We start from the raw sequence: 24,239 nt of genomic DNA, 5'->3' as shown, positions 1-24,239 counted from the left end.
ATGATGATGATGAACAAAGAGGAGGAACTGTACACATCTGTGTGCCCCTTATTATCCTCGTCCCTTATTATCCTACCGCCTCAGGTCCTAATGAAAAGTATGGGGCTCAAATCTTCACTGTAAAACCTAACAGTTAACTTAACTCAAACCATTTAAGTAAACCGGTTGCATTAGACCATTTAAGTTTTAAAACACATAAATTTAAGTAGTGTGAACTTGAGTCATGTGCAATTATGCACTTTTATTTAAGTAGTGTGAACTTAAATATAAGTAACTGCATATGACTTAATTTGTTTAAGTTCACAGTACTCAAATGTATGTGTTTTAAAACTAATGCAACCGGTTTACATAAATGGTTTGAGTTGAGTTAACTTTTAGGTTTTACAGTGTTTGGGGTACGCTCTGCTAACAGATATATCTTTCCTCAAAATATATTGTGAAATGAACAGAGCAATTATAGAAAACACAATGATGGACATTGCTTAATAGAAACAAATTCCCTATAAGGACAATTTCCTTTTTAAGGTTTTGAATGTGCATTAAAAAGGCAATATATCTTGTGTAATAAGTCTGAGTCACAATGGGGTTTTTTTAGACAACCAACAATCTTACTGTTTACAGCAAAGCGCATGTGCCATGCTGCCTGAGGCCAGGCACTCCCCAGCCAATCACGCAACCATTACTATAAAACAAGGAACACTGACTGACACACAGCAGCATATGATCTGTACGATCAACAGCATCTCAAGGCAACAAAGACAGCTGCAAGCAAAAGAGAAAACCTACTTAGTGCATACTTTCTGAAAGGTAAACACTGATTAACCTTTTATGCTCAAGTTTTTAAAGTTTCTGTTTTGTTTCATTTGGCATATATCTGATCATGTCTGTGAAGTCTAGTCTAAAGTTTCATAATCTTTGAGATCAGGACTGTCATTCATTTTCACTATATGATTTCAATCTTTGACATGACCTTACTCAGTCAATAATATTCAAGATATCAAGCTTATATTTTGACAGAATGTTCTTTAGAAGGGTTTTATTTATAGAACAGTATATCACAAAAAATACTTTAGGTTTTCACAGATTATGTTACAATTTCATTGCAAAGGTTTTGTACTTATATACTGTATTTATATCTTTTAATGATGCCTTTTAAAGTTGGTTCTCACGAATGCACATTCTCACTTCTTCAAAATCTTTTTTTAAGATCTCCAAAAAAGGAAACATTGGTTAATGGTCGAAATGAAGTGCGCTTTCAGGATATTACTGTTAACATGTGCTCTGTGGTCAACTGACGCGGTAAGAGAGAAAAAGTCTTCTTCCTTAAAATGGTTGCTTTAAAGGTACATTGCAAAGATTTGCTGTAATTGTGCAGCTGCAACAAACTGTTGCCAGTAAATAACATAAATGTAAAATCTACAGTAAGTTATACTAGCAGTAATACCCAGTTTTTTGTATAGTTCATCTTCATTTACTCACCCTGTTGTTACAAACATGTATACATTTCTTTGTTCCACTGAACACAAATTTGTAAAGAAAACAATTTGAAATGAAGCACACTCAAAAAATATCTGGGTTATTTTTGACCCATAATGGGTAAATATTGGACAGAACACATGCTGGGTCAAAAATGACCCAATGTTGAGTTGTTGTTATGCAACCATGGGGTATAATAAACCAGCAGTTGGGTTAAAATAACCCAGCATTGGCTCAATTTTTAACCCAGCATGTGCACTGTAAAAATTACTTTGCTGCCTTAAAATTTTTTGTTGAATCAACTCGGATTTACAAGTCATGTTAACTTACTATTATTTATCTTGACTGAGATAAGTTGTTATAACTACAGGTGAGTTGTTATAACTTATAAAATTAAGTTGACTTTTCTCAACTATATTTTATAAGTTGTGAAAACTCATCTCGGTTGACATGACTTGTAAATCTGAGTTGATTTAACAAAAAATTTTAAGGCAGCAAAGTATTTTTTACAGTGTGTTCTGTCCAATATTTATGGGTCAAAAATAACCCAGCTATTTTTAGAGTGCAGGAAACAAAAGCACCATTGACTTCCATTGTAGGAGAAAATGCTACTATGGATATCAATGATGCTCAAAAACGGTTTGGTAACAAAATATCTTCTTTGTGTTCAGCTGAACAAATGAATTCATAAAGGTTTGAAACAACATGAGGGTGAGTAAATGATGACCAAATTTTTATTTTGGGGGGCAACTATCCCTTTAAAGTGAAAAGCACTCAGACACACAAATCTAATATTTATTTTCCTGTTTTTAGACATACCAACGTTCGCCTATTAGGCATACGGGAATTTCCGATGATCTTACACAGCATAAAGGTACGTCTCTTCTGATTTTGTCAAGCTCTATTGAGGTTTTCTCAAGAAGAGATGAGGTTGTGTTTGTGGCATTTCATAAAAAGTACCTATATTAAACATCATTTCATTTTGTTCTTTCAGGGAGGGCTGATGAGTGCTGGTCTGATGAAAGTAAATTTGAAGTGTCAGTAACAGTGAATGGACGGATGTGTGCGCACTGGAATCGCATCCCAAGCAAAGCACCAATTCCTTCCCTTAAACGCTGCAATCATAACTACTGCAGGTAGTGTTTTGTCATGTGCTATATGATTCATTGTAATGAGCAGCAAGCCTGCAGTGTCTACACACAGAGACTTGCACCTTAAAATTATACCTCACTCAAGTGAGTAACCTTTGCTAGTGGAATGATGCTCAAAATCCATGTAAATATATTGCTCTTTCAGAAATCCAGATAACAGCATTAAGCCATGGTGTATGGTTAGGAAAAGATATCGATGGGAACGTGAATATTGTGACATTCCCAAAGAAACAAAACCGAGTAAGCAAAAGCTTATACTATCTTTTTTTTGCAAAGTCAGAGAAAAAATTTACAGATTATCTTAAACTAACACAACATGTTTTTGCTCATTTAGCCATACGCCCATCAAAACCGGACCCACCACAGGACACAGGTAAAATTTTGATCATCTTTTTATGCTGTACATTTTGCAAAACATCAATACATGGATTTATTAATGACTATGTAGTTGTTGGGACAAATGTGTACAGGCTTTATATTTTCTTGTCACTGACAGTTTTGGCTTTATGTTGCATTATGCAGAATTAACATGTGGCGAGCGAAACGTGCCCCGTATGTCAAAGATAGTTGGAGGGTTAAGGACAAGCGTTGAGTCTCAGCCTTGGATTGCAGCTATTTTCATTGGACAAGGATTTTTATGTGGAGGAGCTCTCATTGCTCCATGTTGGGTCCTTACTGCAGCCCACTGTTTCCCTAAAGGGTAAGCTTTTCTTAACTGAAGAATACGACAATTAGTCAGTTGGTTAAAATTGTGTATTAAAATGCTATTGTTTCTTTTGTTTAAACAGTAAAAGAACAAAAATACACAAATATTCTGTCTACTTGGGAAAGAACTCCATCAATGAAACCGACTCAAAAGAGCAAAAGTTCAATGTGAGCAAACTTGTGCTCCATTCTGACTTCGACTACACAACTGAAAACTACAACAATGACATCGGTATGTTTTCCTCATGTTTACTAATGAACATCTGAATAAGTTGGATAGTAATAGATAAGTAATGAAAACCTCTTTGCATCCAGCTCTGCTGCAGATAGTGAACAGCGATGGAAAATGTGCCGCAAAGACAAGTTCTGTGAGGACCGCGTGCCTTCCTCCATTCCAACAAATGGTTCCTTCAGGATTCTACTGTGAGATTGCTGGCTATGGAAGATATAAGAGAGGTAGGATGACATTGTGTATGTATGCAAAGATAGTGTATGAGAGCAGAATAACAAATATCACGCTCGTACAATAGCAAGATAAGATGAAGAGTACACAATGTGTCCAAATCTATGATATGAAACATGACACCATTAGGCATCTGAGGATGATGATACTGTATGATGTAGAATTCAGTGACTTAAAATATCACAATATATCACTGCAAGATATTCTGGCAGTCATTGTGTTACTTTAAAAGTTCTGTACGTCTTTGAAATAATCAGTTAACCTTCAGCTAATTTGTCTTCTTTGCTCTTATGCATGTTCATTCAAATTTATGTCTAGATACAATAACAAATGCATATACCATTATGTTGATATTACTACACTTAATAAACATTATAATAAAAACATCATATTTATTTTAGAATTTATGCTTTAAAACAATCAATTTTTGTTGTAATCTGTAAAGGTGGCCATGATTACTCACGGCATCTGAAAACAGCTAAGGTGAAGCTTGTTTCCCAGAACGTTTGCGAGAATGAATATTACAGCAAGGATGAAGTGAGCAATAACATGTTTTGTGCAGCTGGCAGAAATTGGGAGGACGATGCTTGCCAGGTAAACCAAAACATTTTTGTTTGTAACCATAAACCTACTTTACTAATGATATAAGTATGACATCTGGCATAGATAAATTAATTGCAACTGAATGATATTAAACTGCAAGACATGCGTATCTCACTGTGCATACTCTTCTTTCAGGGTGACTCTGGAGGGCCCTTGGTGTGTGAAATGGGTAACACAATGTTCCTATTCGGTATCATCAGCTGGGGAAAAGATTGTGCAAAAAAGTCTAACCCTGGTGTTTACACAAAAGTCACCAACTATAACAAATGGATCTCAGAGCATACTGATTTACCTTCATATACAAAAGGTTCTAGGTATCCACAGAAATATTAACTTTGAGGCTTGAGAACATCAGTAATGTCTCTCAAATTTTTTCTTAGCTCTTTAGGTTAAACGTGCTTCAGGCGGTGCAAAATAAATGTGCCAGTAATTTCTGTTACTCAGGTGAAACGGCAGCTACTTTTTTTCCAATTATAGGAATCATCATATAGGAGTTTTGTCATTATATGCTACTGTTTTTATGTTATATGAACTGATAAAAATGAATGAAGGATATGCTTAATTAAATTATTTATTTAAGCTCAGGTTGTAAATCATATTTATATTTATTTTAAATCACTTTTTTTACCTTTCCAAAGAAGTTTATCTGTAATAACATGGATACAGATCGTGCTTGTGGTAATAATGCTGTAAAAGTAATCTGATAATTATATAAAAATAATATTATAATGAATCATGGACTGTGTCCTATGAGCTATTTGATATGTACTATTTAATTTATTGCAAGCATTTCGAGTATGTATGTTAAATATATTTATTTTTTTAAATATTATTGTAAAACAGATTTATACTGCATTTACCTATGTCAGGGATTTCAATTTTATTTAAATACAATATTCTCTCTATTATAAGGAATAAAATGTGTATTTTATTTAACTTATTTAATTTAAATAAAACTTGCTTATGTACTTGCTTGTGTATTGTTCATTTTTTAATCATTCATCAGTTTTCATTCTTTTAGCATTTATTATTTAAATCAGTTATTGCTCAAGTCAATGACCTATTATTTCATAAGAAACCCTTAAAAAAAGATTTTTGGGAATAATCTTATAAATAATTAATATAAGATTTAGACATTTAAATATAATCATGTCACAGTTGGTACTTCACATACACAGGTGTATCTGCACTGTTGAGAAAAGCTTTTAGGTTGCAGGTGTCAAGTCTGCAAACAAATTAAGTGATTTACAAAACGCCTTTTTAACGAAAATTAAATCCTTCAACCCATTTGATTGTTTTGGTCAAGAATATGAAGAGCTACTGGCTGTGTCATAATGTTCCAGTATATGTTTGAAGAAGATGACTGTGTGTATTGCATTATTCACTGTAAAAAAATTCTGTAGAAATTACAATGTTATTGCAGCTGGGTTGGCGGTAATTTACCGTAGATTTACATTTATGTTATTTACTGGCAAGAGTTTGTTCAAAGTTAAATAAATTTTAAATATTGACAGGTCTTTATCTTTGCAGAATGGAACTATACAGTAACAGCCTCATGCAAAGCATTCTGGGAACCAGAAATCATCATCAACCTTTTTCTGTTTTTTGCTCCAGATTTTGTTTCCCAGAATGTTTTGCTTGATGCTGTTTTTTTTTGGTTTTGCTCTGTGAAGATGGGGACTTGTGAATGTTTGATGCTCGTTTGACTTTGAACAAAGTGTTGCCAGTAAAAAACATAAATGAAAATCTACGGTAAATTACCGCCAACCCAGCTGCAATTTCTACGGAATTTTTTTACAGTGTTGGATTTCTTCATATAAAGTGATTGCATGGCTTCAGTTCGCAAGGTTTGCGAATTGCTTGTAATACATTTATACTGTTGTTTTTGGTGAATTTATGCAATAAATGCGACTGTATTTTTACTTGCGTGTTGTGTTTCATATGGTTGAGAACTGGTTGGATTTACGGTAAGGGTGTGGTTAGATGCTCCAAAATATCTTTAAAATCATAAATGTTTATGAAACTATTTTTATTTCTACATTTACAAATGCGTCTAGTCTGACGTATAAGTCAAAAAATGTAACTACAGGTTGTATAAGATGCTGGCTGCAAACAAACTATTAGGTCTTTATTTTTTAAGGACAGTCTGGAAATGACACACAAAACACACCCAACTGCATGTTTGCACATTTCTTTCTGAATTGGTTATGAGTTGGTTAGTTGGTTTAGGTGTCAGTGGTTAGGTGCATTTCTGAGAAGTTGCTGTAAAAACCATGTGTTATATCCTATCACTGATTCTTGAGATAAGGGACAAAAGTACTTTTGAAAAGTGACAAACAAAAAAATCTATACTACATTAATTTGAACGGGATATTTTTATAAACACGGGTCTCATATATCATATCATAAAAAGTAACAGGTTTTTTATTTAACCACTTTTTATAAAAAATTACATTTACTCAAGTCACATTTGAAACATGAAAATATGTTTTTTGTGTGTTTGATCAATTCAACAACACTGTAAAGTCTTTAAGTGTGTTGAAATGGTGTGCCTTAGCAAGGTTACGTGATAAATTCTGATTTAGTTTACCAGTTTTTTCATTTTTAATATATACAATCAATGATTTTGTGCACAAAAGACACTGATGCATGTAGATAAGTTGGTGTTTCAATATATGAACATACTCAATTAAACAAAAGAAACATAAATTTTTTTATAAAAATGAAAAACCTCCATCTTACGGTGTTGACACACAATTGACGGTGTTCACAAACTAATAGAGAATTAAACTGATTAAAGATATTTACCTAGTTTTAACATAGAAAAGGCAGAGAGTATCAGGATATCAAACTTCAAACAAAGATGCCTGGTGACAGGATATTTAAAGGGGTCATAGTATAAGATTTTTTTAAAGATGTAAAATAAGTATTTGGTGTCCCCAGAGTGTGTATGTGAGGTTTTAGCTCAAAATACTCCACAGATAATTTATTATAGCATGTTTAAATTGCCACTTTGTAGGCCTAAGCAAAAATGTGCCGTTTTGAAATGCAAGGGTTAGGGGGTTAGGGGTTTGTTGCAATTGAAACTCAATTGTGATGTCAATTATTTTTTCTTTTTCTCTTGCACTAAATGGCAGTGCCATGGTTAGATAGTGCAGATTAAGGGACGGTATTATTGTAATTGGCCTTGCTACCTACACCAAAAACAGGCCAAATCAACTACCTAATTCTTCACATGCTTGCAAAGAATGGCTTACCCAAACAAAGTTTTTCATGTTTTCTAGGTTGATAGAAGCACTGGGGACCCAATTATAACACTTAAACATAGAAAAAGTCTGATTTTCACACTATGACCGCTTTAAAGCACGCATGAAAATGTCAAAATGTTTCTGGTCTCAGAAGAAAAAAGCAAATGTATCTGAACTAACTAAGAAAAGTACAGTATGTAAAAGTGTTAATAGTGTACAAATGTTAAATGTTAATTTTCCCCATGCATTTCCTGACTACTTCCAAAGGCTCACTGAAAAAATAAAAGTGAACAATCAGACTCATATGTCATATTTGTGCATTTTGTGCATTTTCAAACACTTCAGTTTGATACTGTGACCTTTACAAAGGATGAGCTCATTTGCATGGGCTTTCATGGTGCAGTGCCGGCGTTTTATAAAATATGAAATAATATAATTAGATACAAAACTAAGGTTCTAAACATACACAAGTCTTTCATAGCCAACTTTTAAAGCATTTTTAAATGAAACAATTTATTGTTTTTTAAGGCAAATTGTAACATTTTGATGGGGGACATGTTTTTTTCCCTTATCTCAAGAATCAGTGATATATGTGTTTGTATGTCATATTCCTCACTCCTCCTACTTTTTTGTGAACACATCTGTAATTGAGACCTCCCAGAATAAATAAAAAATCTGGACAAACACCCACACGAGCTAAATACACTTTTTGGTACACATGCACACATTTATATATAAAAGCAGGAACCTCATACAGATTTAGCATATTTCTGTCTTTCAGTATTGCTGACTATACATTTGTCTGAAGTGTATTAGACTGTTTTCAGGAAATAGCTCTAAAAAAAGAGAACGTTTCTTATGTTACAAAAGCAAATCTCAAAATCAAAATAAAACACATGACGAACATGATACAACATGACAGAATAAAGGGAAGCAATCTATTAGACCTATATCATCACATTTATCATTGAAACATAATTTCCTTCCTCTTCCTAAGAATACAACATCATTCTAAAGAAAAAGATTGTGACCTAATAAGGCAAGATATTGGTTCAGACACAAACAATGAGCAATGATATAAACAACTTGTTGCAAATGTTGAAATCCATTTCCTTCATTATAGGACCTAACAACTATAAAACAGTGTTGGAATTGAGGGGGGCTGAGGTGGTCCTGAGGGACCCCCTATAAAGCACAAAAATATAAATTGGGGGGTCCACTGGTTTTTATTAAAATTGAAATGCTTTAATATTTTTGTCACTGCCACAAAGCGATACTGTCCATTATTTGTCCCAATTTCTTAATAAAAAAAGAATTAAAAAAAATTCTGTCTGAAATAAATACTCTCAAGTGCGCCTCACACTGTTATCTGGAGGAATTGATAGACAAGTTTCTCTTCGTTGATGGTAAGAATCATTTGTTATTATCTATAGCAGGGGTGGGAACCCTGGTCCTGGAGGGCCACTGTCCTGAAGAGTTTAGTTTCACCCCTAATTAAGCACACCTGAAAAATCAAATCAAAGTCTTCAGAATTACTTAGAAATATGCAGGTCTGTTTGATTAGGCTTAGAACTAAACTCTGCAGGACAGTGGCCCTCCAGGACCCAGGGTTCCCAACCCCTGCATCTATAGTAATTTTTTAAAGAGTAATTAAACCCTAAACCAACATTTTTTAGTTAAAGCAACACTAAATAGTTTTTGCTCTTTGCTCCCCCTACAGGTTAGAAGCGGAATTGTCCATTACCTCTGTCGTTAATACTGCAGCATAGCTGGCTCTGATTGGATTGTAGGTCTGCCGTAAAGGAAGTTTTTGTAGTATTCACTCGAACTACAGGACCGCGACCCGACGGTTGGAAACTTCTTTTGTGCGGTTTTGGCCGATAGAGGGCTGCAAAGCAATTGTGAAAGTGCCGTTCACCCTGTTTCGAGTGGATGAACGACTGAAACTTTTTTGGAAACATTGTTTTAAGGTAAAAAAAAACCTCTTTGCTGTTGCTTTAATGATCTTTAAGAATGGGGCTTTATTAGTGCTGTTCATTGATTTTAGTAAGTTTTTTGACATTTGGATATAAAGTGTTTCAATACTACAATATATGGTGTAAAAACCTCTGATTGCTGCCCTCTTCAGGTTGAACGGTGGCTACTGCAGTTGAATTTTCCTATTGGATGTTGAGTCCAAAAAATAACTTGTGACGTAAGCAGGTTCAAGCTCACCGCGCCCTTGTTACGATCTCACCACACACTTGGTACAAGCTTAGTTCGTCCCCTCTATCTCCGTTGGGATCTGCCTACTTTTCTTTCATTTTCCAAATATTGCCAGTGGGTGGAGTCAGGCTCTGACCAGGGGTTTAGTAACGCTTTAAAGGAACACACTTTTGGGAATTTATCTTATTCACCGTATCCCCCGGAGTTAGATAAGTCCATAAATACCTTTCTCATCTCCCTGCGTGCTGTAACTCTGTCTGACGCAGCCCCCGCTAGCTTAGCTTAGCACAAAGACTGGAGTGAATGGCTCCAGCTAGCAAACTGCTCCCAATAAGTGACAAAATAACGCGAACCTTTTCCTATTTATGTGTTATGATTTGTATAGTCACACCGTGAAATAACAAGGTCATATGAGATACAGCCATCTTTTAACAGTATACATACTGGAAACTATATTTTCAGAAGGCGAAGCACTGCTACTTGGGCGGAGTGATTTGCTTGCAGCAACCGAGAAGCCTCCTGGTGAGGAGCAGAGAGTTCGGTCAGAGTTGTGCAAATCACTCCACCCAATGCTTCGCCTTCTGAGAATATAGTTCCCAGTATGTATACTGATAAAAGATGGCTGTGTCTCATATGACCTTGTTATTTTTACATACTTGTGGTGTGAAACCGGCGTAGGTCAGGAAATGCATCATATATTTAGGCACATTGTAATGTGTGTTTTATATGTTCTTGCTAAAAACAATTTGATTTTCTTTACCTTTTACATTTTCGTTTGAATGTATAAACCTGACATTTTTCATTTAAATGTATTTGTACTACAGCAGTAAGTTTTGTTTCATATTGCTTTTACAAAGAATACTGCCATACAAACTCCAGTGAGTGAGATAAAGGGAACTAAAGTAATGGAAACCCTACTAAAAATCCAGCTAAGACCAGCATAAGCTGTTAGCTGGTTTAAGGTGGCACTAGCTGGTTTAAGATGGTCCTCCCAGTCTGGCAAAGCTGGTCAAGCTGGTGGGTCAGCTGGTCTTCCAACCTGACCAGCTAAGTCCAGTTAGACCATCTTAAAAAGTGACCAAAACACAGCTGGACCAGCTTGCTACAGCAATACCAGCTAAAACCAAGCTGGGAGACCAGCTAAAACCAGCTCACCAGCTTATGCTGGTCTTAGCTGGATTTTTCAGTAGGGAAAACACAAAGATATTCAAAACAAACTAAATAATTCTGTAAAGTATAAGAGTGATAAACACAAAACTAAATATGAACATGAAATATGAATATGAAGCAGTAATACAGTTCTAAAATTTATGAGAACCCTTCCTGGCCCTCATTTTGAAAACCCCTGCACTAAACAGCATTTTAGGTCTGTAATGACTTCCACTGTACACTCGAGGGCACTGCTAAGACATTAAAAGATTTTTTTTTTTTAATTATGGAAGAAATGTTCAGAGATTTAACATGAGACGTTTGATGAAAAACAACTGCAGTGTAAATTTTAAAAGTAAATAGTCAAGCAACATCTTTGTATTCAAGTTTGGTGTTTCTTTTTCTTTAAACATAAAATACAATAATTATCTAATTCATTTTTAGAGTTGTGTTTAATAATGAAAATACCAAAGGAAGGCATTTCTTTATAGAATTTACTAGGTGATGGCTGAAGACATGGCTGAATGTGTCTTTCTATCTTCATATTATTATAAAAATAGTGTACAGCCCCACTGGCAGATGCTGTATACTGTACATGTAGATGAAACCATTCTGATTTATAGATGCCAATGTGAGGAACATTAGTTTACTGCTAACGTTTTCTGGAAATTTATAGGCAGTTATAATGGCAGCATGCACTCGGGAATATTTTTTCATGTAAGTTAATAATCGTTCTTTATTTCTTTTCAGGACTGATAAACATTGTGTATTTTTATCTTGAATTGCATGTACTGTATGAGATGAGTATTGTGCATGTGTTTGTGTAAGAGAGAGCGAGAGAGAATGTATTATCACATCACCTGCAAATGTAGCTAACAGAAACAAGTCAGCAGAAGGCTAGATGGCATGAAATTGCTGAGCACAGCATTACAGATCTTGGCTATGGAAAGGGTTCTGTGCTGAATATGCATCTGAATACAAACAGTTTCAATAATAATCATGACCTGATACTAACGATGATTATTTTCTGCAATTTATACAAACTGTTAATAATCTGTTTTCCATATCTAATCTGTTACCTCTCTAAATATTTGCATTAGTAATATTCAGGTGGTTGCTTAAATATTTCCTGCATAATGAAAGCCAAGACAGAAACAGAGTAAATATCAAAATCGTGTTGTTAGACAGAGTTAAATAACACAGCTGGAGCTCTCCTGTCTGTCAGTTCTGAGAAACTACAGATGATGTTCGACATACACAAGCAGTTTCCCCAAGTGACTCAACACTTATATGGTTCAGTGGCAGCTGCTGCTTATATAATCAACAATTTACCTTATAATGTTGCAAGGCACTTCTGGTCTTCCCTTAACATCTCCTTATTTGGTACCCTTACACGTACTGTGTGATTTCTTCCATATTAGCACTAAAATGAGTCCAACGTCAAGGGGTTTTATTGTTGTATAAATCACATCTAAACATTTCTGTCATGCAGATGTCCAAGATGAGATGTGAAAATGAAGCCAATATTGTTGATTCTTAACTTTGACATACTTAACTTTAAAAATCGAAGGCTGAAAATGTGCCCAGGCAGAAATTTCATAATAGAGAGGTTTTCACAAGGGCTGTCCAGTATTACATTAATTACAAGGTTTCCCAATTGCAGAATGGTTGTTTTACCACAAAGAATGGTTATGTTAGTCTCAGCCTAGCTCAGTCTTAAATTGTACCCAATTCTTCTCCCTTCTGAAAAATCCAGCAGAGACCAGCATTAGCTGGTAGCTGGTTTTGGCTGGTTTAAGGTGGCAGTAGCTGGTCTAAGATGGTCCTCCCACCTGGTCAAGCTGGTGGGTCAGCCGGTCTTCCAGCCTGACCAGCAAAGTCCAGCTAGAACAGCTTAAAAAGTGACCAAAACACAGCTAGACCAGCTAAAACCAATCTGGGAGACCAGCTAAAACCAGCTCACCAGCTTATGCTGGTCTTAACTGGATTTTCAGTTCTAATATTGTGAATATGAACTGTACATTAATATTATTATAGGCATATTACACATTTTATGAAAGTATTTTAATCAAATGATTGTTTTGTGTTGATATTAAAAGATTAATTTCAACAGGTTTAAATAGATTGTGACATTGAAGAAAGCTGTAACATTTATTTTCCATAGACAAACACACTCTATTTTGTTTCTTGCTTTTTAACTTGTCATTTTTTTCATCTTTTTAGGTCATGAAGATGATTCGATATTTTAATCGTCTTTTAATTAATTAATTAATTAATTAATTAATTGCTTTTAAAAGTTTGATGTAACGTAATGTAAAGTATACAACTTGCCCTGTCTCTCTGTGCTTCGGACTTTGAAAGAGTTTTACCTGAACTTCCAAATCTATCGTGTGTGGTTTTCATCAGCGTTATATTCTGAAAATAGCACGAGAATCACCGTTATATCATCTTGATTTATAACTGAATAAGAAAAGTCATTGTCCACCTGCACGTGCTAACAGGCAAATATAATAAATAAGATCCGTAGATGATCTGAAACACAACCTGCACAAATGCTTGCATGACGTGTCACTTATTATCGGTTTACCTCACATTGACTTTAATATATATGTAGGCTAATCCATGTAATCCAGACTTGGTTATTCCAGGTCCGAGTCAATCGCAATTTTGGTTACTGAACATATGACGTATTTAGGGAAGCTCTGGCGCCCTAATCAAAGGTAGGATGGGCGGGGCAGAGTGGAGACAGCGTCAACGCGCATCCAATCATACCCCGATCCTGGTGTGAGACCTTTGCGCTGATTGGTTGACAAGCACTCATTCTGTCAAGTCGTGCATTCGCTCTCGCTCACCGGGCGCATTGGTTCGGTTATACACAGTGACAGAAGGCGTCGGTCGGTGAGGTGGTTTAGGAATTTCTTTGCATGAGTGGAATAGACTTGGGAATAGACGTCTGGATCCGGGTGCCCTTGGAAGAAATAACGAGGGGAAAGAGCGGGATAAAGCGAACACGTGCCTTTTTCTCACTTGTGTTGAGGATATTTAGATATTAGGATGCCAGTTTTTCATACCAAGACGATAGAGAGTATCCTGGAGCCAGTGGCTCAGCAGATATCCCACTTGGTTATCATGCACGAGGAGGGCGAAGTTGATGGGAAAGCGATCCCAGATCTCACCAGCCCCGTGGCGGCAGTGCAAGCGGCTGTCAGCAACCTTGTGCGGGTGAGAGTCAAACCCCATGCGTCCTGTCACCCATTCAGCATCTGTGTGCCCACATACAAAATACTGTACTGCAGTATACTTTATAATTTCACTGTAGTAGAGTAAATATTGTAGTATGCTACAGTATTTGCTACAGTTTATCAATGTATTCTAGTTAATACAAGAATGCAGAAAAGATTAACAAAGTGTATACTACAATATTTTGTCATGTGGTGGTCACTGCAGCTTTTGTTTTTGTTTTAATTAATGCACACTTTATTTTGTTAACACAAACTTTTCTCTTATTAAAATATGCCGTTGTAACCATAGTTACTAACATACTATAGTTCCCACAGTTACATTAAATCATATTAACTTTAGGAGAGAACCGTATATGATGTTCTTGGTTGTGGCTTAAATTTATGTGACCATATGCTCGTGATGTAGGAGACAGGTTGATAAAGAGCACCCCAGTGACTAGTTTTGGAACGTTTTGGGCATTGAGGCATGTGAAGGGTCCATCCGTTTTAGAAAGGAAGGCAATGTCTCTTAAACTCATAAAGCAATTCTTCTGCTGATACATTACATTCTGGATAAACAACATACCCTTAAATATACTCTCAAATATTGTGTTTTTGTGTGAGTAAAATCAGTGATGATTATTTGTTGACATTTTAAATTTACCAGTATCAGAACTGTAGACGTACGGTACCCACATGCTTTATTCAGTATTTCAGTAGTTACATCATTTTGAATTGCCGTGAGCTGATGGCTGGTTCATACAGATGAAGTGAGTGTGGATTTGGGTACAAAAGAGTCTTTATCAGGCTGTATTATTCTGTTCAAGAAGCTCGTGCTGTTTAAAAAAGAACTTTTTCCAGGAAACACCAAAAACAGAATGATAAATCTAAGAAACTTAAAGACTTTTTACCATATTTTTTCCAGTGTATCCACAGCAACCAGAAAGAAACTTGCTGGCAAGTTCTTATTCTTCGCTGGTCACAAAACACTCTTAAAAATTAAGATGCTTAAAGGTTCTGCTTCCAATTCTGGTTCCTGGTTCTGGTTCCTTTTAACTTTTTTTACGACTAAGAACTTTTCTGAAACAGAAAGGCTATTCAGGTGTTAAAGGTTTTATGAACCATTCAGCCAAAAATGGTTCTTTTATGGCATCCTGAAGCCCCTTTATTTTTATGAGTGTAGAGAGTCTTAGCATAATTTGAAAAAAAATTTTTAACAGCAACAATCGGTAAATTGTAAACTTTTTAAGCAAAGAGCTTTAATTTTAGGAAAAGAATAAATCTCCAGAAGTATTGATTTAAGTAATGGATGATGGTTATTTAAACAGAAGTCTCTTAATTAAAGGAAATAGAATTGGAAGTAAAGTTTATATATATCTTATATTATTGTAGAATGTGTTTACATTATGAATTTGGCAGTCGCTCTTATCCAAGTTACTACAGTGCATTCAAGGTATACATTTGTAAAAGTTTGTTATTTGCATCTTGTTTACTTGTAACGGTATTTAGCTTCCAGCTGTCATGCATTAAAGTAATGTAAGACGAATCCTCCTAATGTATATGACGTACTTAATGTAAGTCACAAATAGGCAGTGAGTATTTTGTTCCTGCAAATAAATAGGATCCCTGGTCTGGGAAGTAAAACAGTCTCGCAGTGCATAGCTGGGGTGTAGGGTAGTTCAAAATCGTGGCCCAAGGAAAGTGACTCCTTGCCGGCTTGAGGAAGTGTAAGGTGTCAGCGTCTTTATTGGAGACACACCCCAGTGCACCCCCACACCATCATATGTGGCACCTGTTACTGCTGAAGTGTCCGACATATCAGCCAAGCCTAGAATTCAGTGCTTTATATCTCTTCTTAGTATAAAGACAGGTCTGTATCTTGGAGACTGTACTATGTTTAGACTGTCAAAATTCTCTAGAGCATTTTGGGATTGTGCCAAGAGAACATTATTTAGGTTTGTTTGTTTATTTATTTGTTTCTTCCTTTCTTTAAAGTGTATATGTCATTCACGTATATAAGCTCAGTAGTAGGGCTTGCACGGTTATGAAATTTGGCTCACGGTTAATTGCCTAATAAATTGTGATTAATTGTCTGTTTTATTACTTTGACATTTAATTGTCATACATTTTTTTTGTTTGTTCATGAAATAATTTTCACACATTGTTGTGATTTTTTTAAATTAAATCTTTTACAAGGTTTATCTGGCAGTAAATATAAATACACATAACGCATATTTAAAAGTAATCTAATACTGTCTCTCATTTAATACATGCGCTGCAGCTCCCCCTTGTGTTTTTTAGAGAGATGTGCAATCATTGTGGTGATCTGAAATCATCTCGATGAGGTCAAACAATTGCGATGAGACGATTATTTAATCATTGTGACAGCCCTACTCAGTAGTGCAAAACTATTTATTAACAGCTGTTAAAGTCTATAAACTCTCAGGAGTAATCTCTTTTAATCTTTTAATTAACCACAAGAGCATATAAACAGTATTTTACTTCACACTGTCTGGCACTACCTATATAATCATCCATTAAAACTCCCAGAGGGTAAAACAGAGACCTCATAACCCAAAGCGCTTAAATTCAAAGCCAGACAGTACAACAGGGTCATGTTTTCATCCATAACTGCTACCTGCAGGAAAGCCTTCCTTAAAGCCATTATGTGAGAGGAGGCAATACCCTTTCAAATGTGTTAAATTGAAGTTAATCCCACTCATTCATGGAAAAATACCACTAGGACTCACACTGATGACACAAGCATAAATTGTTTGCAGTTTGGGTCCCCAACATGCGTTAAGCACTTTATATACGACAAACAACAATGAAAGACTGTGGAGTATATATTTTAAAGGCTTTACTGTTATAAATGTTGGTTGGTTTCCATGAATCGCAGTGTTGATAGGACTCTACAAACAGAATTTTTTACATTTGGGCTGGGATGATTTTGCTTGAATCCCAGTTTGGGATTGTGTAAATTGATATGCTAAAAAAGTGCTGCTTACTGTTTTCCACATTGCAGATCCCATCTCTGGTGTTGGTCTGTGGATGTGAAGTTTTGTGACAGTCCTGTTGTGCTTTTTGTGTTTTTTGAGTTACAGTAGGAAGCTGTACTTCTTCACACTACAGAATTAAAAATGTTCAGGCTTGAAATCATCTAAATTGTGCTTAATGATATCTGACAGTGGCCTTGATTGACTGGAGCAGAAGCAGCTGCTGACCTGGTCGGCGCTCTCAAAATCCATTATCAGCACTAATGCACACAACCTCGTATCAAACGGCCTTTTAGTGGGGCTACAATACATATAAGCACTCTGCATTAATTATGCATCAAAGATATATACAATTAATGCCTCACTGCCAGTGTTTGTCTTTGTTTCCCATATATGCTTTGCACAGCATTGAGAAATGTGCCAAATGTGCAGGAGGGGAGCCTTTTATGGACTGCTAGTGTGTGTGGACTGCAGAGTTTCCTTTTAAAGAAGTCGCAAATTTATTGCGAAGGTTGAGGGAATCAACGTGCGATACTTCGGAGCGGTAGCGTAAACAGATGTAAGTGTGCTGTGACAGGATATAAACGAGGCATCTGACTGCAAGTGTCCATAATATTATCTTACAAATGCACCTCCACCCTCATACACACATAACAAATAGACAATGTGTAAATGTGTGCAGGTTGAACACACAAGCAAACATTAGAGGAATTACAACCATGTCAGTGTTTAAACTTTAGTTTGTGTTTTGCGAGCCATCAGTCTGTCATGTGGTTTAACAGGGGATTTTATATGTTTATAATGAGGGCTTAAAGGGAATTAGTTTCTATGATGAAGCTACTTTGGAGCACATAACTATTAGCACATCAACAGGTGTGTTTTTTTTCTTCTTCAGCTTTATGCAAAGCAACATACAGTCTATATTTGCATTTCCAATTATTTAAATGAAAGCTCGGTGTATTACTAGTTTTAAGTTTGCATCAGATACCTTATAATGCAGTACTGTTACTGTATGTTTTTCCCACTTTTTCTGGTGTTCATGCAACAGGACTTCATTAAAAACCTCTAGATTACAGCACAGCAGTATTCATATTTATAAATTTGGCAGACATTTTTATCCAAAGTGACTTGCAACTCATTTCAAGGTATACATTTTATCAGAATGTGTGTTCCCTCCCTAGGTTTGAACCCATGACCTTTTGCATGACCCCTCTACCACTGAACTATAACCTGGTGGTTATTAATGTTGGTAGGAATTTAAACCAAGGGTGATTTGATATTGTGCCCCTTTGTACAGCAGAGACAAGAAAAAGTATGTGAACTTTTTGGAATTTCATAGTTTTCTGAATAAATTTGTCATAAAATGTGATCTGATCTTCATCTAAGTCAAGGGTATTGACAAACGTAATGTGTCTAAAAATAATTGCACAAAAAATTCTGATCTTTCATATCTTTATTAAGAACAACCAAAAAACTCATAGTGCTTGTGGAAAAAGTATGTGAACCCTTGAGTTATTGACCTCAAAAAAAGCTAATTGGAGTCAGGTCTTGTTAAGATAAAACATTTGGATGTGTGGACTACAGCTACTTTGACTGATAAAAACCCCTCAAAGTTTTTGTTTTTGCTCTGCACAAGAATTACACCCTTATGTGAGCCATGCCTCGCCAAAAAGAGCTTTCAGAGGAGCAACGATCAAGAATTGTTGCTATACATAAAGCTGGAAAGGGTTACAAAGACTTTAGAAATTCAAGAGTCTACAGGCAAATAATCTACAAATAGAGACGCTTTGAGACTGTTGCTACTCTACAAATAAGTGGGCGCCCAGTCAAAATGACACAAAGAGTACAACGAAGACACATCAATAAGGAATTGAAACAACCCTAAATGACAGCCAAAGATTTGAAGGCATCACTGGAACTTGCTAACATCTCTGTTCTTGAGTCTACAATACGTAAAACACTAAACAAGCAGGCTATCCACGACAGGACACCACCAAGGAAGCCACTGCTTACTAAAAAACCCCATTGCTACATGCCTAAAGTTTGCAAAAGAGCACATTGACACTCCACAGCGGTAATGACAAAATGTTTTGTGGACTGATGAAACTAAGACTAAGAACTATTTGGAAAAAACACACAGAGCTAAATCTGGCATAGAAAGGGCACAGCATATCATCATGAAAACATCATCCCAACTGTAAAGTATGGTGGAGGAAACATCATGATTTGGGCCTGCTTTGCTGCATCAGGGCCTGGCCAGCTTGCAATCATTGATGGGAAGATGAATTCCGATACAGAAATCAGACAATTCTTCAGGATAATGTGAGAATATCTGTACGTCAGCTAAAACTGTGTAGAAGGTGGGTGATGCAACAGGACAACGACCCAAAACACTGGCACAAGTCCACAACAGAATGGCTTCAGAAAAACAAAATCCGACTTTTGGAGTGACCAAGTCAGAGCCCAGACCTCAAACCAATAGAGATGCTGTGGATTAACTTGAAGAGGGCCATACACATGAGACGTCCAAAGAATATGACAGAGCTAAAGCAGTTCTGCCAGTAAGAATGGGTTAAAATGCCTCCTCAATGATGTGCAGGTCTGATCCACAGCTACAGGAAGCGTCTGGTTCAGGTTATTGCTGCCAAGGGGGGTCAACCAGTAATTATTTTTAGACACATTATGTTTGTCAATACCCTTGACTTGAGATGAGGATCAGATCACAATTTATAACAAATTTATTCAGAAAACCATTAAATTCTGAAAGGTTCACATATTTTTTCTTGACACTGTAAGTCCATATGCCATGCACATCTTTATTCTCCTTGCTTCTTGTTTGCCAGATAGGGTGGCAGGGGATCCTTATTTACCACAGTTGCTTCTTGCCCCACTGACGCCCTTATAGGCCCAAGACTCTGAGTTAAGAATAACTTTGAGGAATGTAGTTACAGGTCCAATATCTTAGCAGAAGTTCGAGGTGGATGCCTGTTTGACATTTTAGTGTTTTTTAACCTATCAGCTCCTAGGAGAAGTTAAGCAGGACTGCATAAAGAGAAATAATGAAAGAGGAACCCAGAATTTCAACCCCTTGGTTTTTCCTGACCTCATTTTGGCTGGTATGAGTACTAGGGTGGGTTGTTTTGTTCGTCTGGGTACATCATGTTTATCTGCAACTGCAGTGAAATACTTGACTGGGTTTTTTTCATTCTTTTGCATAAAATCTGCTAAAAAGGCCACACAGGATTCTTCATTCAGTATGGTGACGGCGGCCTGCACTTGTGGTTGGTTGCGGCCCACCCCTGGACACTGCCTGACAGTGTGTTCGTTTTTGTATTTGCATTCATTTGTTTGGATGCTCTTCTCCGGGGCAACTTGGAGTGCATTTAAAGAATTTTAAAGAAATAAAAAATTTGACTTTCCGTGTTTAAGTGCTATAACTGGGTCCCCAGTGCTTCTGTCAACCTAGAATATGTGAAAAAGAAGAACCCAGTACTTTAGTTTTGGTAAACCATTCTCTGCAAGCATGTAAAAAAATAGGTAATTGAAATTTGGCTCCCCTTGTGATGTCAGAAGGGGATAATAACGCCCCTTAATCTGCACTATCCAACCATGGCATTTAAAAGGACACACCTAAAATGGCACATTTTTGCTCACAGCTACAAAGTGGCAACTTGAACATGTTATAGTAAATTATCTATATGGTATTTTGAGCTTGAACTTTACATACGTACTCTGGGGACACCAACTGTATTTTTGACATCTTTAAAAAAGTCTTGTGAAATGTCCCCTTTAAGACATGCATTGCATGATTCCTGTGAGTCGAACCTATGGTCTTTAGCACTGTTCTCCATCGGTTGAGCAACAGGAACATATGTGCATCTGTGTGTTTTGTTGGCCCTGTTAAACATCCCCCACTGGGATAGGAGTCTCTCTTCTTGATCCCTGTTCCCACTTTAGCCTAGAAGTGAACCCAGTTAGCCTTATTTACGAGTCCCAGTCACTTATAGGAGCTAATAAAAGAGTGTGGTCCTAATAAAAAAGTGCAGTCGTCCAAATGTAACCGCATGCGAGACGCATGCCAATGCGATCAATGGTCTTTAGCAGATCATCAATGGTGCTGTGATTTAATGCACTGCTGTGTATTGCTTAAGTCTATTTAATCTGTTTCTCTTTTCGTTAGGTAATCTTTCTTTATCTTCACCAGTCTGTAAAAGAAGAAAATATGTTGCTTTCAACTCAACACACATCTAGAGCTTCACTAGTGATTGAAAATGTATTGCCTATATGATTCGGGTATGTAGGGTAGAGTAATTGATGAGACTGCCGTCTTTGTAATTACATCATTGGAAAAAAACAAGCGTACTGTATGTGGCCATGTGGTGTGCAGAGATAACAAACATCTCTCTATCTCTGCATTAGTGGACTCTAAAGGACATTGTAATGTAATTCCTGATGTCCAGTGAAAGGGCAAGCAGAGCACATGGATTGGTGCTTGTGTTGGTTGGGATATTTCAGTACTGTACAATTATGATTTAAAATCTGTTTTTATGCTATATCAGAGAGATTTAGGAGCAGTAAAGTTTACATTAAGATATGAAGAGCTCAGATGCAAAACTCTCTAAGTGCCTCTGACATGTTTTCTTGTTAATGAGCATTTTTTATCAGACTCCTAATAGATTCTGGCTTTTATTTTTGAATTCTGCTGCTGAAGTTTAAATCAGAGACATCTCTGTTTAAAAGCAATTTCAAAATCCTTGTAAAGTCAGATATTAAATGTGTTCTGTGTTTGTCACACCACAGAAATTTTTTATTAACCACTCATACAGATTTGAATGATGGGGGAAAAAGTTATAAAAATTTTGAAAAAATTTGCAGCGTTCTCTGCTTTTAAGAGTTGGGGACGTGTCCATTTTCGGTGCTGAAACCACACCCACTCGAGGGGAAAGCTATCGTCTCTCTCAACTTTTAAATACTGCTACAACTTGAATGGATGCTCGCGATTGTGTTAGGGGCGGGGCCATGTGCGGTGCCTTGCCCAAATAATCCTGTACACAGAAATGGTAAAAAACTGTTTAACAAACTAACTTTGCAATTCAGCAGTGGCGGCCGATGACTTCTTTTTTCGAGGGCGCTCGATGTGACGTTCGTCACAACATGTATGAAGCCCATCATGTGTGTGGTTCCTTATTTCAAAATATGTGTTCTGCGCTATTAAGTGAACCTGTGTGCATCACGTGTCTTGTCAAAATAAGTGCCTATGCAGACGCGTCTGAAGGGTTTATGATAAAAGAGACGCTCGCTTTTGCCAGATACTCGCATAATTTCATGCCTTAATTATAGTTTACTGTTAAGGGAGTGTCTTGCGTGTATTCTGTAAACGTGAGCGTGTCTTTTATCGTAAACGGTTTTGACGCGTGTGCAGCAGGCACTTATTTTGACAAAACACATGATGCACATAGTTCACATGATGCAACAAACACATATTTTGAAAACGCAAGCAACACACATGACATTCCGAACACTTGAATTTGCGCCCCTCGGATGAGCAGTCACGAGCCGTCACTTCAATTTAGTACTACATAGTTTACAGTCTTTTTGGCATGTTTCAGCAATACCTTTCTAACATTTATAGTATAATTTGTTTAGTAAGAATTTTCAAGATTGACTTTACAGGGACTTTAACAGTGTTGCTTATATAACTGCAAGTAAACATAAATCATTGATAAACTATGTATTGCCCAAGCTCAATGTTACATTAATATCCAAAATCCTGAATACTGCATTGTATTTTTAAGTCTAAATTTGGTATTTTGAATTCATTTTCCATGCGTTCATTTAGGAAATAGTGAATAAATGGGTGTGGTGGCAGATAAGCAACACTGGTTGTGGGTAGTTCTTTCCGATTGGACAGTGGAGAAATTGGCAACATCCCAGTTAGCGAGCAGTGGACACACAGGGTCTTATTGTATCCACATACTCAAAGCAACCCCATTAACAAGCTGTATCTGTCTGTTCTGCCTAAGGACCTATGCATTTCCACACATGAATGTGTATAACAAAGCTGTTTTTAAATATATTGATGAATGAAAAATATCAATGACTCATCCTGCACTCACACATTTTGTCCAGTGAAATGCTCTCTCGATTGATAATGTTCCTTCCGCAATATCCCCTACTTATGACTAGCAGCAAATTATAGCTGTGACATAAAGTAAACCCTGTTAAGCAAACTAGTCCTTAAATTCAGATCTGTTGCTCTGTGTTGTTAAACAAGCTTGTTTAACATGTGTTCTCAGGTGGGGAAGGAAACAGTGCAGACGACAGAGGATAAGATTATGAAGAGAGATATGCCTCCAGCCTTCATTAAGTAAGTCCTGTGCTTCCTGTTTCACTAGGGGTTCATCATGTGAACATACATCAGCTCTAATCACATTCACACACACAGGTTCCTTGTTAAAGTCATGGCCACTTTGCAGCCATGTTCTTTGATGTTTCACCAACCAGCTGTGGTCACTATAGTCATGTAAATTAATGTAGACGGTTGTCTACTTACGACAAAACCCTCAAAAATGGCTTTTGGGCATGTATTTATTGGTAGGATTAAGATAACATGCTCTTTATGTTAAGTATTATAAGGTGCTGTTGTAGAGGGCTTGTTCTTTTTGTGCGTTTTCTCACTGTCAGATACTGAGTCATACCCATACTCCTGAAGCCCGGGGGTGGTTTTCAGCAAGCTTACGCTGCATTATTGATAAGTCTGTGTGAAAACTATATGACTGCTTTCCCTGGGCTCTCAGCTGTGTGAAGTGCCACTTTGACAACTGATGCAGATGAAACCGTTAGTGTGAAATGTGTTTAATATTGATGTGTCCTCTTCTTTTCCACCTGATTTGGTGCTCCCTCAGATGTCAAAGTCTGGTTGTGCTTTTTATCATCAGTCTGACACAGAAAGTGTGCTTGTTGTTGCTGTGTCTCTCACACTTTAAAGCCCCCCTGACTTAGAAAATGCACTTTTAAATGTG

At 36.5% G+C, this 24,239-nt stretch overlaps 2 protein-coding genes across 5 annotated transcripts in view; both read left to right on the top strand.

Moving 5' to 3' along the window:
* Positions 1 to 2,048: 2,048 nt before the first annotated feature.
* On the top strand, positions 2,049 to 5,287 carry plaua (plasminogen activator, urokinase a). The gene is made up of 10 exons (XM_055170403.2): positions 2,049 to 2,187; positions 2,290 to 2,350; positions 2,471 to 2,612; positions 2,773 to 2,867; positions 2,962 to 3,000; positions 3,150 to 3,327; positions 3,416 to 3,564; positions 3,648 to 3,788; positions 4,241 to 4,389; positions 4,534 to 5,287. The coding sequence occupies exons 1-10, from the start codon at positions 2,182 to 2,184 to the stop codon at positions 4,729 to 4,731; spliced, it is 1,158 nt and encodes a 385-aa protein (XP_055026378.2). The 5' UTR covers positions 2,049 to 2,181; the 3' UTR covers positions 4,732 to 5,287.
* Positions 5,288 to 13,871: 8,584 nt separating this feature from the next.
* Positions 13,872 to 24,239, top strand: part of vcla (vinculin a) — a 52,183-nt gene continuing 41,815 nt past the window's right edge. For all 4 annotated transcript variants that reach the window (XM_073873264.1, XM_073873262.1, XM_073873263.1 and 1 more), the window contains exons 1-2: positions 13,872 to 14,222; positions 23,514 to 23,585. In XM_073873264.1, coding sequence (XP_073729365.1) covers positions 14,055 to 14,222; positions 23,514 to 23,585 — 240 coding nt within the window. In that variant the 5' untranslated portion in view covers positions 13,872 to 14,054. The remainder of the gene's footprint in view (positions 14,223 to 23,513; positions 23,586 to 24,239) is intronic.

This window comes from Misgurnus anguillicaudatus, chromosome 11 (genome assembly GCF_027580225.2).
Source record: "Misgurnus anguillicaudatus chromosome 11, ASM2758022v2, whole genome shotgun sequence".
Lineage (NCBI taxonomy): Eukaryota > Metazoa > Chordata > Actinopteri > Cypriniformes > Cobitidae > Misgurnus > Misgurnus anguillicaudatus.
This window is presented reverse-complemented; position numbering and strand designations above follow the sequence as displayed.

Excerpts from the sequence above, each read along its gene's own strand:
- plaua (XM_055170403.2), top strand. Across the intron at positions 2,868-2,961 it reads TCCCAAAGAAACAAAACCGA|CCATACGCCCATCAAAACCG; the intron begins GTAAGCAAAAGC and ends TTGCTCATTTAG. Across the intron at positions 3,001-3,149 it reads GGACCCACCACAGGACACAG|AATTAACATGTGGCGAGCGA; the intron begins GTAAAATTTTGA and ends TGCATTATGCAG.